The 17,125-nt window shown below is 43.6% G+C and overlaps 1 protein-coding gene across 3 annotated transcripts in view; it reads right to left on the bottom strand.

Moving 5' to 3' along the window:
* The window catches only part of grhl2b (grainyhead-like transcription factor 2b), a 580,987-nt gene that overhangs the window by 13,480 nt on the left and 550,382 nt on the right, over window positions 1–17,125 (bottom strand). For all 3 annotated transcript variants that reach the window (XM_069920439.1, XM_069920440.1, XM_069920441.1), the window contains 4 exons: window positions 7,408–7,566; window positions 5,162–5,249; window positions 4,899–5,038; window positions 3,104–3,141 (listed from right to left, as the gene is read on the bottom strand). In XM_069920439.1, coding sequence (XP_069776540.1) covers window positions 3,104–3,141; window positions 4,899–5,038; window positions 5,162–5,249; window positions 7,408–7,566 — 425 coding nt within the window. The remainder of the gene's footprint in view (window positions 1–3,103; window positions 3,142–4,898; window positions 5,039–5,161; window positions 5,250–7,407; window positions 7,567–17,125) is intronic.

Raw genomic sequence — 17,125 nt, 5'->3', positions numbered from 1 at the left:
CTCTCTTTATAATTCTCCAATCCAGGTAGCATCTTGGTGAATCTCTTTTACACTCTCTTCAAAGCCTACATATCAGTCCTGTAGTGATGAAGAAAATCTTTTTTTTTCCCCCATGGCAAACTGAAAGACCAATAATTTTCTTTGTGGCAAGACTGGGGAAGTTTTACAGCTTCACCAATATTGGTAATATTTTTTTATTGAGTTTAACATTGAAATATTAGTAAATCAACTGGCATGATCTGCTATCGTTATTTAAAAACTGTTGAGAGTAGAATGGTTGAAGAATGACCAGTTTAACGTAGCTATTTTTTTAAGGTGTCTTTTGATCTGAAATATGAAATAAAAGGACACATGTGAGGAGTCATTTATAATGTGGTGCCCTGAAGCCCAGAAGCTTGAGACGGTTTTGGGACTGGGAATATTAATTGATTCCAGCTGTAAAGCTATTGAGCTTGGTCAGCTTTAAGTGTCCATTGTCCCAAACCCCATTTTTAAAAAATGAACGTGAGCAGAAGATGGAATGAAATCTCAACTCAGTACTGACTCTTGCCCTTCTTGTCTCTGCCAATACCAGAAAAGAAATGGCATTTACTCCCTGGAACCATACCTGGAGAATGGTTAAATCTATGGAGGATCAGGAAATGTATTTTCCAAACTTTTATCAATGATTTTTAAGATTAAAATAGAACCATGTCCACTATTTGCTTTGTTTGGTTTTTCATGTGAGCCAGATATATCTTTGTCTGCAACACAGGAGAGAGTTTTGGCCTTTACCATGCTGATAACAAGAGGAAATGAAATGGAAAGATGACTCTTCACCTACTCATACACAGTGGTTACATGATGTAATGTCCTATTTAAGATTGGATAAAATTAGAATCAACATTAAAGATAGAAAGCTTCAATTTGTAAAGATGAGGGGCCTATTCATAGAATACTATTGTGATGTCTGGAGGTCACTCCGATCCACAATTTCCCTTTTTTTTTACAAAGGTTACCTGGATTAGAGGGAGGGGGTAGATTAGATTTAGTTTTTAGGTTGATTTTTGTTTGTTTTTCTTTTTTTTCTTTTAATCAATTTTTAATTTGGATTAATATGGCAAATATGAGTTTAACATGATTACCATAGATCAATTCATAACATGCTTCTCATCTGGATTAAGGAACTGTCTCAAGTTGTTCCCTCTTTTTTGTGTACTTGTATCAATGTGAAATGGCTTCTGTGTTTTCCTTAAAATTTTGTATGGAAGTTTATATGTTAAACTCAATAAAAAAAATTTAAGAAAGAAAGGAAATGTGCTGAAACTCAAAGTATTGCATCTTATTGGGAGTGAGCACATTCGACAAGTGTGTGGGGGTGATTGTATGGTTCATTGCAAATTTAAGTAGAATAAACCATGCGATGACCTGCTAATTTATTTTGCTGCTAAGACTTGTCTGAGCCCATAAACAGCCTCCTCAGCCAACTGTGTCAATGCAGGCCATAAAAAAAAACAGTCAATACTAATCCATTTTTCCAGCACTTGGCCTATAGCCTTCTATGCCTTGGCATTTTAAGTGCTCCTCTTAATATGTTCATTTTTTTTTAATTTAATTTTTAAAATTTATTTAAATTATATTTAGACATACAGCATGGTAACAGGCCATTCAGGCCCACAAGCCCGTGGCACTCAAATTACACCCAATTGACCCACACCCCCGGTATGTTTTGAACGGTCCACGGAGATAACATACCAACTCCTTACAGACTGAATAGGATTCAAACCTCAGTCACAATTGCTGGTGATGTAACCACTATGCCAACCTTGATGCCCTTTAAGAGAAACATCCTTAAATGTTGAACCAATGCCTTCAACCCCTCGGGAAGTGCATTCTAGTGTTCACCTTCAGGGTGAAAAAAATTCTTCCTGAAATCCCCTCTAAATTTCCAACCTCTCATCTCAAACTACTCCTATAGATATCTCTCCCACAGCAGATTCCTGAGTGATTCCTGAAAGATCACTACTTCCTTGCAATCTCTTCTGCTACCTCTGGGGTGTTGCTCATCCAGTCCAGGTGACCTATCCACCTTCAGCTTCCCAACCCCCTTCTCCTGAGTAATGGACCATTGACAAGCCCACCAATGGTATTATAAATATTATTTCAAGAGATACGGTGGAAGGCTAGAATCTTATTCATTAAAAGTGTACACTTTAATTGCCAGTATTGCATTGTGCACAGGGATAAATTTGTTGCCATTTCAAGAAAGAACATTCAGCTACTGTTGCAATAACACTGAACAATATTCCAAAATGCTTGCTTCCTGGAGCCAATTTTAAGCTGAACACAAAGATAATTACACATCTGCTGTATCACATAGGAAGTTGGAGAAACATTAACTTTTATTGAATTTAACATGTTTAATCACAGAGTGATGCTGAGCCCAAGCTCTCAGGTTATCTGCACATGTTGCACAACAAATGTGAGGAGCCCAGGGTTCATCTTGGTCAACATTTATACAACCGAAGTAGAGCTCATAGGCTTTCTTAATAAATGCAGACATGATGCATCTTTGAGCCCTAAGTGTATACTCGCCACAAATGTAACAGAATGTATCGCAGCTGTTGTGACATTTTGACTGTATTTAACCTTCTTGAAGACAATAAATGCTATTGTACTCTCAATGTGCCATTGCTTGAAGAACATTCGCATCAATATAATCAATATAATGCACAGCATCTGTACATGTGAGCTGCTTTTATAGCCTGTCTGCATCTATCCTAAGCGTGTCCAGGCCTAAGCCATCATTTGTATAGCACCTGCACAGAGTGCATACCCAGGCATGCTTAGAGTGACCAAAAAAGCTTTCTTAGTGGGCAATATACTAGTAGACTTAAATTATGACAGGAAACCACAAAAATAGGTTATAACTAAAACACAGAATGTGATAGGATAATCCTAAGGTGATTTTCATGATCAGCAGTCCAAAATCCATAAAAGTGTTCAGGAAGCAAAATCTTCATTGTTCAGTGCAATCTGGCCATGAATGACAACACATTTTGCTGTTCTACAGCATCATCCTAATCCCAGAACAAAAATTCAGAAAGAGAAACAGCATTCTTACCCTTCCCTCTCCATGTCATCAGTGCTGACGCTGTACATCTATAAAATCAAAGCCAAAGTAGAGAGATTGGTGGTTTTAACATGTCACATCGCGGAGGTACATTCTCAATATCAATGTGAAGTTTTGGTCACCAAACTAAAGGAAGGATATCAATAAGTGTGCAGAGAAGATTTACTAGGATGTTGCCTGGACTTCAAGGATCTGAATTACAGGGAAAGGTTAAACAGGTCAGGACTTTATTCCTGCAGTGTAGAAGAATCAGGGGAGATTTGATAGAGGTATTTAAAATTATGAGGGGTATAAATGGAAGAAATGCAAGTAGGCTTTTCTCACTGAGATTAGGTGAGATACAAACCAGAGGACATGGGTTAAGAGTGAAAGGGGGAAATTTTAAAAGGAAGAATTTCTTCACAGGGAGAAATGGGAGGTTGGAATGAGCTCACAAAATGTGGACAGGTACATGGATGGGAGAAGTATGGAGGGCTATGGAGTGGGTGCAGGTCAGTGGGACTAGGCAGAAAAATAGTTTGGCACAGACTAGAAGGACCAAAGGGCCTCTTTTCTGTTCTGTAATTTTCTATGGTTCTATAATCAATTGACAACACATTTGATGATGAAATGTACAGTTAAGACCCCAAAGAATTCAAGCCATTTCTGAAAGTTCAGCATTGATCATTTCTAATTCTACCTTTGTCTGCAGGTTAGAGCAATTTGAGTGGATGGTCTTTCACCAATATTTAATTTCTCAACATCATAATCCAAAAAGGCCTTGTTTGACATTAGATTCCATTACAATATGGGCAGTCCAGCTTCACATTTTTCAACCCAACTACAGACAGACATTTTTTTCAACAAGATATTGTTCAAAAGAAGGGAAGGTAGGCTAATCAGAAAGTCAGGCAGCTCATTTTCTTCCACTGGTTCCCTGCTACTAATGCTGGGAACAGAATCCTCACAGAGACAACAAGGGAACAGGTTCTGAAGTTGATGGTGGAGTCTTAACAATGGTCTCACACTGAAGGAACTGGGGAGAGTCCGGAATTAAATATCAACGTTAAGGCTTAAATTTTACTTTGAGATTCTAGCCTTTTAAATAAAATGCATATTGTTTCATGCTAATGTAACGTCAAAGCGTATTATAGTGGCCCATTTCTGGAAGAGTTGAACTTTGCCAGGGTATCAAAGCCAGTGGTACAGTTGGTCATGACTTTGCCTCATAGCTATAGCCACACAGGTTTAATCCTGGCCTCGGTCAGAACCATAGAACATTGCACCACAAAAACAGGGCCTTTGGCCCTTCTAGTCAGTGCCAAATCTGCTTCATCCCACTGACCTGCACCCAGTCCATAGCCTTCTATACCCCTTCCACCTATGTATCTATCCAAGCTGTCATCTGTATGGAGACTGCATATTTTCCCTGTGAGTGTTTGGCTTCCCCTGGATGCTTTGGTTTCCTTCCATGTCATAAAGATGCTTTGATTAATTATTTGGCATGTGTGAATTAGCCCTCGTGCAGGCAAGTAGCAAAAGAACCAAAATAATGTTGATGGGCTTTTGAGAGAACAAGTTGCAGGGCTACAAGGAAACAAGAAGTAGGATGGGACTGATGGGATTGCTCTATTATAAGCTGGAATGGACCCAATGGGCTGAATGACCTTGTTCTGTGCTGCAATGTGCAAGCTCCTTACCAGTTAATCGGGTACACCTCAAGGGGCAAGGGAAAGAGAATAGAAACATAGTGGAAACGTGATGGTGACTATAATTTGCCAGGTCAGGGATGGAGCATATTTTGTACCTGGCCACTCCTCTGGAGGTTCCCAAAGTGGACGTCAGGAATGAAGAGAACGGGTTGTGAATCCAGGTCAGTCATGGCTTTGAAGAAAGTTGCATCACTTCGCTTTTGTAGGGCTGTTGTGTTCAACTTGGATTCTGATGCTGAAATGCAGAGAGGAAACACTTTACCTCTCATCCCAGAGGAAGGGTGTTCACAAGGAAATACAGTACTCCCTTGTGACATCAGAACATTTTCTAAGGTGTCGAGTACTGAAAGTTGCTTACAGGGATTTACTTGGTTTGAGGTTCCTGAAGCTTTGCCTTTCTTTCGGTTTTGTTTCCGCTCTTCGTCCCGGATTTTCCTCTCAGCTCCCTTAGGATAGGACAGGAATAAAAATAACTGTTGAGTTACAGCTGTTAAACTGTCAGATTAGGAAGTGCATTCTACATGTAAATCTAGCAGCTTGGAAAATAAAATAAAAAAATTTTAAACATGGTTCTGTTATCAACTGGCCATCTGAAACCACATGAGGGCAGGCAAAATTGTGGATGCAGAGGAATAAAGGGACGCACACAGTGGCATGATGGTATTCACAATGGGACACCACAATCACAAGTCAAGTCTCAATTAATGATGAGACTCAATATAGAAAGAAGATTGAGAGTTTAGTGGCAAGACAACAACCTCTCAACATCAATAAGATGAAGGAGGTGGGCAGAGTCCACACCCCTGCCCTATTAATGGCACTGCAGCAGAGAGAACAGTCAGTTTCAAGTTCTTGGAACTAAACCTCTCCAATGACTTGACCCGGATCACATTGAAACAATAGTACAGGAAGCACACTAATGCCTCTATTTCCTTCAAAGACTACGGAAGTTGCGTATTTCAATAACTTGGACAGGTACTCAGCAAAACCAGACTTGCTGGACACATCAGAGCATGGTGAGGGAATACTCTGGCCAAGATTGGAAGAGCTGCTCATGCAAGTCCCCCCCATCCCATCCCATGGACTTCACCTACACCTTCCACTGCCAATTCACTGGACCCATCACAACCCAGTGACACTCTCTTCTCCCTCCACCCATCTGAGAAAAGGGTGAAATTGCACATCAACAGTCGAAAAGATTCTTTCTTGCCTGCAGCTATCGGGCTTTGAATGAACCCCATAAAATGCTGCCCTTGCTATGTACTAATTGATCTTTTTCACTGTAACTCTATACTTGCCTTTCCACTTTGTATGAATATTGAGTTGGCTTGTTAGACTGCTTGCAGAAGAATTCTTCTCACTGTACCACGTAATAAATAACCATGAACTTGATTATCACTGTATCTGGCACAACGCAAAGTTGTCCACAAGTCTGATCACCCATGAAATACAACAGGGGGAAAAAGAACTACACCTGCCTTTGGTTCAATAAATTCTGTCAGGGAAGGAATGGGTTATTGGCCTATTTTATAACACTCTTGCTGGAGTCCTTTATTGCTCAGTCGTTTTGCATTGTGGTGGAAGGTCAGGTGTCCTTTGCTTTGTGGATATTAAGAGCAAGGCTAGTGTAAGCTTCAGTGAACGACTTGATGATGACTTGAGACTTGCTCTCTGAATATGCATCTGCACTGGTGTTGTCTGCAGAGTGCAGCCCAATGACCGTTGGGGTGGTTTTGCTTGAGATGACCTAGTTTGAACGTTGTCTTATAAACTAATTATGGTCCAGCTAGAAGCTTGCTGGAAATGAGGTGCTGCATTGCACAGAGAAAGATTGGGGCAATGTCACATCTTGCCTGATACCAGTATGCACTAACATGTGCTCTGTTGACATTTATACTCATCACACAGAAAAGGAGAACAAGAAGACACTGAGACTATCTCTTTTCCCACCAACATCACTCCCCAACCACATATCCAACATCAGGCAGAGCATATGAAAATAGAACAGCAATAAAACTGGTTCAGATTACAGTTTTCACACTTTTGAGCAATTTAACTGTCAAGGATCACTGGGAAAGACTAATTCATGATAAAGATTATAAAGGGAACACGCTATGGTAAAGAGGAGATTTTGGAAGGTTAATTAACGCACATGATCATGCAATTTCATTTGTGCAATTCTGAGCAGGGTCATTAGATGGTGCTGTGACATCATCGATGTGGAAGCGGTGCAGAAAGGTCCATTTCATCCTAAAACATCAGCTAGCTGCCTGTTTAGTTTGGTTCAATTCTTTATGGTCTCACGGATTCTACTCCGCAATACCTGTATTGCAGTGATAAAATAAACCTGAAGGTGAAAGGAGGTAAAACAGGTATCATAGACACTGAAGGCCTGTCAGCAGGTTGAATCGGAGGGAAGTGCTCAGCTATGCATTTCCTTCTGAAAATCATATAAACTGGAGAGGAACAAATCTGTGAAGTGCGGTTTCGATTGCACAATATTTTAAAGATAATAAACCTGTTGTTCCCAAGCAAAGTTTTGGGAACTTGAGAAGTTAAAAAAAATAATCCTCTTTTGCTTCCAATGTGCATTGTTCACCACACCTTGTCACAGAACACTTTGATCTGGCAGAATGCCCGGTGGATGGGTTTGTTGCTTCGATTGTTGTAGCTGTAGGTGTCAATCTGTATCATGAGGGGAAGGCCTTTCACCCCCTTTTGAGAGGAGAAATCTGTGCTCAGGCAGTTCACAGTGATGAATATCTGGAGCAGAAAATAAAAACAGGGAACATTAATTATCAGCAAGAGGGAATGCTGACATGACTGTCATTATCATGTTCAGCAGCGTCCCAGGCAATGGATGCCACCCATTTATAGATGATGAAATCAGAGCATAAGATGGACCCTGCTTGTTTAGTAAATAGAACAATGGGGTTTCATGTTCCACAATGCAACTGCAGCACTGCTGTGAACCAAGAGGCCACAATACACTGATCCTAATATTACAAGAGAGGCCATTTCTTGCTGCAACTTCACCCTTTTGAGGCCTTTACATTCCTGTTCGGCTAAAGCAAGGGAAGGCTCTTAAGTAAAACTCTTATCACCAACTGACAGGATCTGCTGGTATTAGGCTTCCTTTGAGCAGCTTTAGGACTTTGTGAATGCCAGGACTTCAGCCTTCACTGGGAATTCACCCACAAGTCAGGAGAGGAGCAGGTAGAGGCTGGAATGTTAGATGTTCCACTGGGGAATGGGCCAGGTCCAATTAAGTGGGAACACCCATAACTTTGACAGTGGATGCAAACAGATTTCTCTCCCCATCTCCACTTTAGGGTCACACTAGCAGGAGTAGTAAGCCAATGAAGAAGCATGTCCTACATTATTAGAATCTGGCTGCTTTGCATCTTAAAACTTTCAATCTCGTTAAATTCTGCAACTCTTCATAAAGCTAGCTAACAGATATATATTTTTGGAAACTATTATCTGACTCCAAAAACTTCTTAAATTTCATTAAGATTCTTTTATTGTCATGTAATACAGCAGAAAATTAATGTTACATTAAATTTTCGTTAGCCTGTCTTAAGGCAGACAAAGAGTTGCCATTAGCATTGACTAGTGCCCCTTACAGTAAGAGAGGGAGAGAGCCAGAGTTTAACAGGTTGGAATGGATAATCTCTCCTCTGATCAGGACGGCATGGTTAGCACAGCGATTAGCACACTGCTGTTACTACGAGTGACCCCAGTTCGAATCCGGCGCGGTCTGCAAGGAGTTTGTACATTCTCCCCGCCCGTGTCTGTGTGGAATCCCTCTGGGAGCTCCAGTTTCCTCCCACCATTTGATACGTACCATTTGATATGGTTGTAGGTTAATTGGGAGCCAGCTCTTCAGCGCTTGACGTCCTGCTTTGCGGAAACTGCCAAAATGTTTGGCCTGGAAGTCAGCCTGAAGAAAACTGAGGTCCTCCATCAGCCAGCTCCCCACCATGACTACCAGCCCCCCCACATCTCCATCGGGCACACAAAACTCAAAACGGTCAACCAGTTTACCTATCTCGGCTGCACCATTTCATCAGATGCAAGGATCGACAATGAGATAGACAACAGACTCGCCAAGGCAAATAGCGCCTTTGGAAGACTACACAAAAGAGTCTGGAAAAACAACCAACTGAAAAACCTCACAAAGATAAGCGTATACAGAGCCGTTGTCATACCCACACTCCTGTTCGGCTCCGAATCATGGGTCCTCTACCGGCACCACCTACGGCTCCTAGAACGCTTCCACCAGCGTTGTCTCCGCTCCATCCTCAACATCCATTGGAGCGCTCACACCCCTAACGTCGAGGTACTCGAGATGGCAGAGGTCGACAGCATCGAGTCCACGCTGCTGAAGATCCAGCTGCGCTGGATGGGTCACGTCTCCAGAATGGAGGACCATCGCCTTCCCAAGATCGTATTATATGGCGAGCTCTCCACTGGCCACCGTGACAGAGGTGCACCAAAGAAAAGGTACAAGGACTGCCTAAAGAAATCTCTTGGTGCCTGCCACATTGACCACCGCCAGTGGGCTGATAACGCCTCAAACCGTGCATCTTGGCGCCTCACAGTTTGGCGGGCAGCAGCCTCCTTTGAAGAAGACCGCAGAGCCCACCTCACTGACAAAAGGCAAAGGAGGAAAAACCCAACACCCAACCCCAACCAACCAATTTTCCCTTGCAACCGCTGCAATCGTGTCTGCCTGTCCCGCATCGGACTGGTCAGCCACAAACGAGCCTGCAGCTGACGTGGACTTTTTACCCCCTCCATAAATCTTCGTCCGCGAAGCCAAGCCAAAGAAAAAAGAAAGGTTAATTGGGGGTCATGGGCTCAAGGGCCAGATGGCCTGTTACTTACTGTCTGTATACCTAAATTTAAATTAAAAAGTCTGAATTCGATATAAATTGTAAGGCTATTCCCTCTTATTGAGGACTAATAGCAACTTTGTTAAAATATAGGAGAGGACGCTTATAGATCATTTTAAGGAATAAGGAGCAAAAGATATTTTGTTGTGTCATTAAATTTTTAAAAAATAATTATAGCCTTTACTTTGGGAAAAGAATTGAACCTGTAAAGCAGGCAAACACTAATTAGGTGTAGATTTCCTCAAACAATGCATGTGACTGGCACAAGGAATGGAATCCTGACAAAGAATCTTTGGTCTGAAACATTAACTCTGTTTCACTTTCCATGGATGGTGCTTGACCTGCTTAGTGTTTCCAGCTTGTAGTATTGAAGGTATGGAGTTTGCAGTTTGGTGTTACCACGGAACCCACAGTTTAGTGAAGGTGCAGGACTATCAAATATCTCTTCTGTCACAAATAAAATCCTCCATTATACCTCCTTTTCTACTTCTAATCCCAAACTTTTTCTGGGATGTTCTAGGAGTTGGTAATTTTAGCATCAGCCAACAAAATAATAAAGTTGTGTCTTCCATGAGAGCTCAGATGATCATCAAAACCACAAATCATTTGCAATTCACTCACACACACACACACACACACACACACACACACACACATATTTTGGAACCAATGAAGAGTCCTCAGTCTGATTGCTTCCATTTCTTTAGGTGCTGCCCAACCTGCGTTAACCCAAATGTGTTTTCAGTTTTCATATGGGAAATCTATATATCCTGTGAAAACTGGAGGGCCACCAGGTCCACGATGCCTATGCACATTACTAGAGGTCATCATCAAATACCAAAGTACTCTTTGCCAAATGACATTTTGTTTTATAAATGTACAGCACAGTAACAGACCCTTTCGGTCCAGGACCCCATGCTGCCCAATTACACCCAATTAACCTACAACTCATGTTATGTTTTGAAGAGTGGGAGGATACCAGAGCCCCTGGAGGAAACCCATACAGACATAGGGAGAATGTACAAACTGCTTACAGACAGTGCCGGATTCGAACCCCTGTCACTGACGCCATAACAGCGTTGCGCACTAACTGTGCTGCCCCATTGTTGGATTTTTTTTGTGATGTGTTAGGTTCACAGGTGTCCCTCATTTCATGTTGGCACATCATTAAGTCTCAGAGCTAAGCTTCAACCAGCATCTTATCATATCCTACAAAAATACACACCACCCAGTGAAGTACATTCACTTCTTTAAATGCAATAAAACTAATTTCAATAATTTGAACGTTATTTTAATTGCATTTATTTCCTCAGACATTTAGAGCAGTGACAGGTGACATTGTTGTCAAAGACGGTCAGGGCTGTTTGGGGAAGAGGAGAGCTCCAGGTTCTGCAGGCCGAGACCACCTAACCTCTTGTGCCTACAGAAGAGTCATAGTACAAAGATGTCCAGGAGGCCCTGCTGACTCCGCACCAAGTGAATGTAACTGTGGGATTAACACACGGGGCAGTGTGGGCAGCAAGTCAGACTGAGAGTACTGCAGCTCATTAAGCCTTTACCTCTCTCCATGACCTGCTGATCATCCATAGCATTTCCAATTTGAAACTCACAGATCTGACAAAGGGTTGAGAAATAGACCAGGAGTAGCCCAGTCAGCCCACTGAGGGTTTTGCTCCAAGATCTCAAACCCTATTTTCCTATCTGATGCTTGAATCCCTTAATTCCTCAAACCCCATCCATCTGCTGATTTCAATTTTTAATGCAATCAATAACTGGTAAAGAATTCCAAAGACTCACTACCCTCAGAGTGGAGAAAGGGCAGTACAGTTAGCACAATGTTATAACAGTGCCAGTGCCAATCTGGCGCTGTCTGTTGGGGTTTGTACATTCCCATCATACCCTCCAGTTTCCTCTCACCTTTCAAAGACTAGTCAGAATGGTGCATTTGGGCAGCATGGGCTCGTGGGTCAGTAGGCCCTGATACCATGCTTTATCTTCAAATTAAAAATTAAAATTAAATTTTCCCCTCACGTCACTCCTTGGTAGCCTACCTCTTATTTTAAGACTGTAACCACAAGTTCTAAGCTCCTTAGCCAGAGATGTGTTCTCCCAACCTTCTGTCAAATCCTCTCAAGAATGTTGAAGGTCAATCCACATTCTTCTAAACTCTTAAGGGCACAGGCCACATCTGTTTAATCTTCCCACACACAATGCTGGCTCCACTGTCCCAGAATCAGCCTTCATTGCAAGTTATAGCAAGAATGACTTACCTTTGGAATGGAGTCCAGAATTATACACAATGCTCCCGATGTGGTCTAAGGAAGGAGCCACATAATCATAGTCTTCTTGTGCTCAATTTCTCCAGCAAGAGAGGTCAATGTACCATTTGTCATTCTAATTGCCTGCTTCTCCTACATATTAATTCTCAGTAGGCTCTTTCAAATTGCCATGGAAAATGGGGCTAACCAGGCAATTTGCTTGGGTTGACAACCCAGGTAAATGGCTATTTGAAAGGGTCCAAGCAGGTCAACCCAGTCAATACCCTACTGCAGAGGTGGTCAGGGAACCCAGTTAAACATACCCAGGCATCCTGCTCCAGCAGTTTGAAAAGGGCAATGGCCGACCTGGTTATTCTGGTGATGTCAGTGCTTGAGCGCTTGCGACACAGGGGAACTCCTGGCTGAAGTGTCACTGCTGTGAACGGGGTGGAGGGTTACATGATCGGGGTGGGGGGGGGGGGGGGGGGGGGGGGGGGGGGAGAGGCGGGAGCAATGGCCATCTTGGCCATCTTCCTTACCGATAATCCCCCACACTGCTGGAACCACTCTGGCACTGGCAGCAATCACTCCCCCCGCCCCCCCATTTGTGGCAGCAGCACGTCACTGGGGAGGGCGACCAATGGTGGGGGGGGGAAATGATGGGGAGGGGCGACTAATTGGGGGGAGTGTCGTTTGACAGGGTGAGTGGGAACTGACTGCCGGGGCAAGGGGGAACTGACAGCTGGGAGTTGAGGGGGTGACTGATGGCCGGGGGAGTGGGTTGGCGACTTGGTGTGGGGGCGGACTGGTGGCTGGGATTGGGGGAGGGGACACAGGAGACGGGCAGCCCGGAGCCGGGAGGGGGGTCATGACTAGCAGCCAGGAGCCAGGGGGAGGGTGACTGACAGCTGGGAGCAGGGGGACTGGCGGCCCAGAGCCGGGGTGGGGGTGGGGAGGCTTAACTGGCAGCCGGAAGCAGGGTGACTGGCAGCTGGGAGTAGGGGGGACTGGCTGCTGGGAGCGGGGGGGGGAGGGGTTTAGCCGAATTTAAAACAGAAACAGAACTGACTGCATGATGCACCACTTGCCGCGTCATCACAGGGGCAGGATTCCCCCTTAAATCTCAAGGTTGGCAATTTATCAGGTAGGTCTGACTGCGATTTGAAAGGTTTACCCTGCACCCACAACCCAGTGATCGGACCTGAATTGCAATTTGAAAGCATTTCCGTTAAAGACACCCAGGTCTTGTTTTGAACTTTTCCTAATCTTTCACGCTTCAATAAAAAGCTAAATTTTTCTCTTTTTTTTACAGGAATGGAAAGCCTCACATTTTTTCAAATGCTGTATTCCATCTCCTGAGTTGGTTCACTCACTCACCTTGTCTATATCCCCACCTTGTCTATATCCCCACCTTATCTATATCTCCACCTTGTCTATATCCCCACCTTGTCTATATCCCACCTTGTCTATATCCCCACCTTGTCTATATCCCCACCTTGTCTATATCCCCACCTTGTCTATATCCCCACCTTGTCTATATCCCCACCTTGTCTATATCCCCACCTTGTCTATATCCCCACCTTGTCTATATCCCCACCTTGTCTATATCCCCACCTTGTCTATATCCCCACCTTGTCTATATCCTCACCTTGTCTATATCCCCTTGGGGCGTCTCTGCATCTTCATCATTCCCTACATTTCCAACATGTCATCAGCAAACTTTAGATCATTACATTTGGTCCTCTCAACAGAAACACTGACAAGGATTCTAAATCGTTGGAGCTGGGACACCATTCTCTCAACCACACCAATGATCACATCCTCTCAACATGAGAAGGGTCCACGTTCCTACTCTTTACTTTTAAAGAGAACTCTCAATCTAGGCTAACATGCATCAGCCTCATTTCCACGGGCTTCATCCTTATTTGGCAACCTCTCGCGTGGGACCTCATCATAAGTGCCCTGAAAATCCTATTGCACTCCAACTGCTGGTTCTCATTCATCCACCGTGCAGGATGCATCCTCAAGTTAAACATGATATCCCATTCATAAATTCACGTTGACTCTGCTCAATCGTGTTATTATTTTCTTAGTGTCTTGAAATCACATCTTTTTTTTTAAATTTAGACACACAGTAACAGGCCCTTTCAGCCCAGGAGTCCACACCACCCAACTTGAATAATGGACAACACTTACTGTAAGCAAACTTAATTGTCAGAAGAACAGGAAGGATGATGTCAGTCAACAGTAAAACAGTCGAGAAGTGGGAGAAATCTAACATCAAAGCTCAATTTACCTTTGGATAATGCATATGTTTATCAAATTTATCTGGAGCCAAGAATTATTTCCAGGACAAGACCTGAACACCTTTTCATGTCTTCAGTGGGGGACATCGTTAACCCAATTGCCTGGCCATTTGCTCATCACAGCTCAGAGCAGTAACTATGAAGAGCAATGCTTGAGCATTCAACTATCTTTCTTCTTTGGCTTGGCTTCACGGACGAAGATTTATGGAGGGGGTAAAAGTCCACGTCAGCTGCAGGCTCGTTTGTGGCTGACAAGTCCGATGCGGGACAGGCAGACACGGTTGCAGCAGCTGCAGGGGAAAAATGGTTGGTTGGGGTTGGGTGTTGGGTTTTTCCTCCTTTGCCTTTTGTCAGTGAGGTGGGCTCTGCGGTCTTCTTCAAAGGAGGTTGCTGCCCGCCAAACTGTGAGGCGCCAAGATGCACGGTTTGAGGCGATATCAGCCCACTGGCGGTGGTCAATGTGGCAGGCACCAAGAGATTTCTTTAGGCAGTCCTTGTACCTTTTCTTTGGTGCACCTCTGTCACGGTGGCCAGTGGAGAGCTCGCCATATAACACGATCTTGGGAAGGCGATGGTCCTCCATTCTGGAGACGTGACCCACCCAGCGCAGCTGGATCTTCAGCAGCGTGGACTCGATGCTGTCGACCTCTGCCATCTCGAGTACTTCGACGTTTGGGATGAAAGCGCTCCAATGGATGTTGAGGATGGAGCGGAGGCAACGCTGGTGGAAGCGTTCTAGGAGCCGTAGATGATGCCGGTAGAGGATCCATGATTCGGAGCCGAACAGAGGAACTACTGACATGGTCTTTGCCCTCAGACAGCTCCAAGAAAAGTGCAGAGAACAAAACAAAGGACCCTACATCACCTTTGTTGACCTCACCAAAGCCTTCGACACCGTGAGCAGGTAAGGGCTTTGGCAAATACTAGAGCGCATCGGACGTCCCCCAAAGTTCCTCAACATGATTATCCAACTGCACGAAAACCAACAAGGTCGGGTCAGATACAGCAATGAGCTCTCCGAACCCTTCTCCATTAACAATGGCGTGAAGCAAGACTGTGTTCTCGCACCAACCCTCTTTTCAATCTTCTTCAGCATGATGCTGAACCAAGCCATGAAAGACCCCAACAATGAAGACGCTGTTTACATCCGGTACCGCACGGATGGCAGTCTCTTCAATCTGAGGCGCCTGCAAGCTCACACCAAGACACAAGAGAAACTTGTCCGTGAACTACTCTTTGCAGACGATGCCGCTTTAGTTGCCCATTCAGAGCCAGCTCTTCAGCGCTTGACGTCCTGCTTTGCGGAAACTGCCAAAGTGTTTGGCCTGGAAGTCAGCCTGAAGAAAACTGAGGTCCTCCATCAGCCAGCTCCCCACCATGACTACCAGCCCCCCCACATCTCCATCGGGCACACAAAACTCAAAACGGTCAACCAGTTTACCTATCTCGGCTGCACCATATCATCAGATGCAAGGATCGACAATGAGATAGACAACAGACTCGCCAAGGCAAATAGCGCCTTTGGAAGACTACACAAAAGAGTCTGGAAAAACAACCAACTGAAAAACCTCACAAAGATAAGCGTATACAGAGTCGTTGTCATACCCACGCTCCTGTTCAACTATCTTTAGTGTGTCAGTAAATCACATGATTGCAGCACTGTCCCGGTTAAAAGACAACCTTTGCAGCCACCTCATTTCCCAAAGTGTGCAAGTCATTGTTGCAGTGTCTGGCAGTCCTGAGCAACAGCAGCTTGTATCAATGACTCTAATATCTGAAAGGACTGATTGAAAGAGCCAAGTTTGTTAATAATATGTACCTGACAAACTTTCTTCCTGCAGTAACCTTTCAAGTCAGTTCAACTATGACAGTATCCTAGCAACAAGAAATGTCATAGCAAGTTTAATTGTAACCCTTAGTCAAGCAGACAATAAGTCTATGCAAGAGGTAGTGTGGAGGCTTACAAGCCTTATTTTAAGAACTAACCTGAAATGAACTAAAGTTATTTAAATTCATTGTTTTTTAAATAATTTGAACTGTTACCATTCCAAGCTCATCACTATATTTGCATAAGCTTTTACAAAAGCTAAATGTGAACATAGAGACCACTGCCTATTCAGTTACCTGAGGAATGCAAAATCAATGACAGTTACTTAATGCTTTCAAAACAGTTTTTCCCTTAATGAACCCAATGCAAGTGAACACAAAAGAAGGGGAAACTGTTGACAATTGAGACACAAGGTGACAGCTCTGGATGTTTGCAAAGTGGGGCATGTCCAGATGAGGCTTTCACAGATTTTATATGTTTATTCATCTATGAATCGTGACTCATTGCAGCAAGTGGTGGGATGAAGAGGGCGAGGCTACCGCCCCCCATTTGGACAAGTTTATACAGGAGCACAACTGAGTGTCCTGTCTAGCTGCATCACTGTGTAGTACAGTAGTAGCAAAGCATCCGGGCTGGAAGTCAATAGAGGATCATCAAAATAGCTGAGAAGATCACTTGGATCTCCCTGACAACATTTACTGGGAGTGTTACTTAAATAGGGCACAAATAATCCATCCAACACACAGCATCTTTCACCTGCTCCCATCAAGGAGGGTCAGGAACATCAAAATCAGGTCTGCCAGGTTAGGAACTGGCTTCTTCCCACAGGCTGCAAGATTGATGAACAGTGCCCTTTAACTGAGTAAATCATCCCAAAATATTTATATTTTTATATATTTATTTTTTTTTAAAATTTATTTATATCTTTACATATATATCTGATTATTGTGTGTGGGTGCATGTGTGCAGGTGGGTACAGGCATGCGGGTGCGTGCATGTGCGTGTTGGGGCTGTGCATGCATGTTGGGGCAT

The sequence above is a fragment of the Narcine bancroftii genome, chromosome 2 (assembly GCF_036971445.1).
Source record: "Narcine bancroftii isolate sNarBan1 chromosome 2, sNarBan1.hap1, whole genome shotgun sequence".
Lineage (NCBI taxonomy): Eukaryota > Metazoa > Chordata > Chondrichthyes > Torpediniformes > Narcinidae > Narcine > Narcine bancroftii.
The sequence above is the reverse complement of the archived record's forward strand: the minus strand, read 5'-3'. Positions and strand labels throughout refer to the sequence as shown.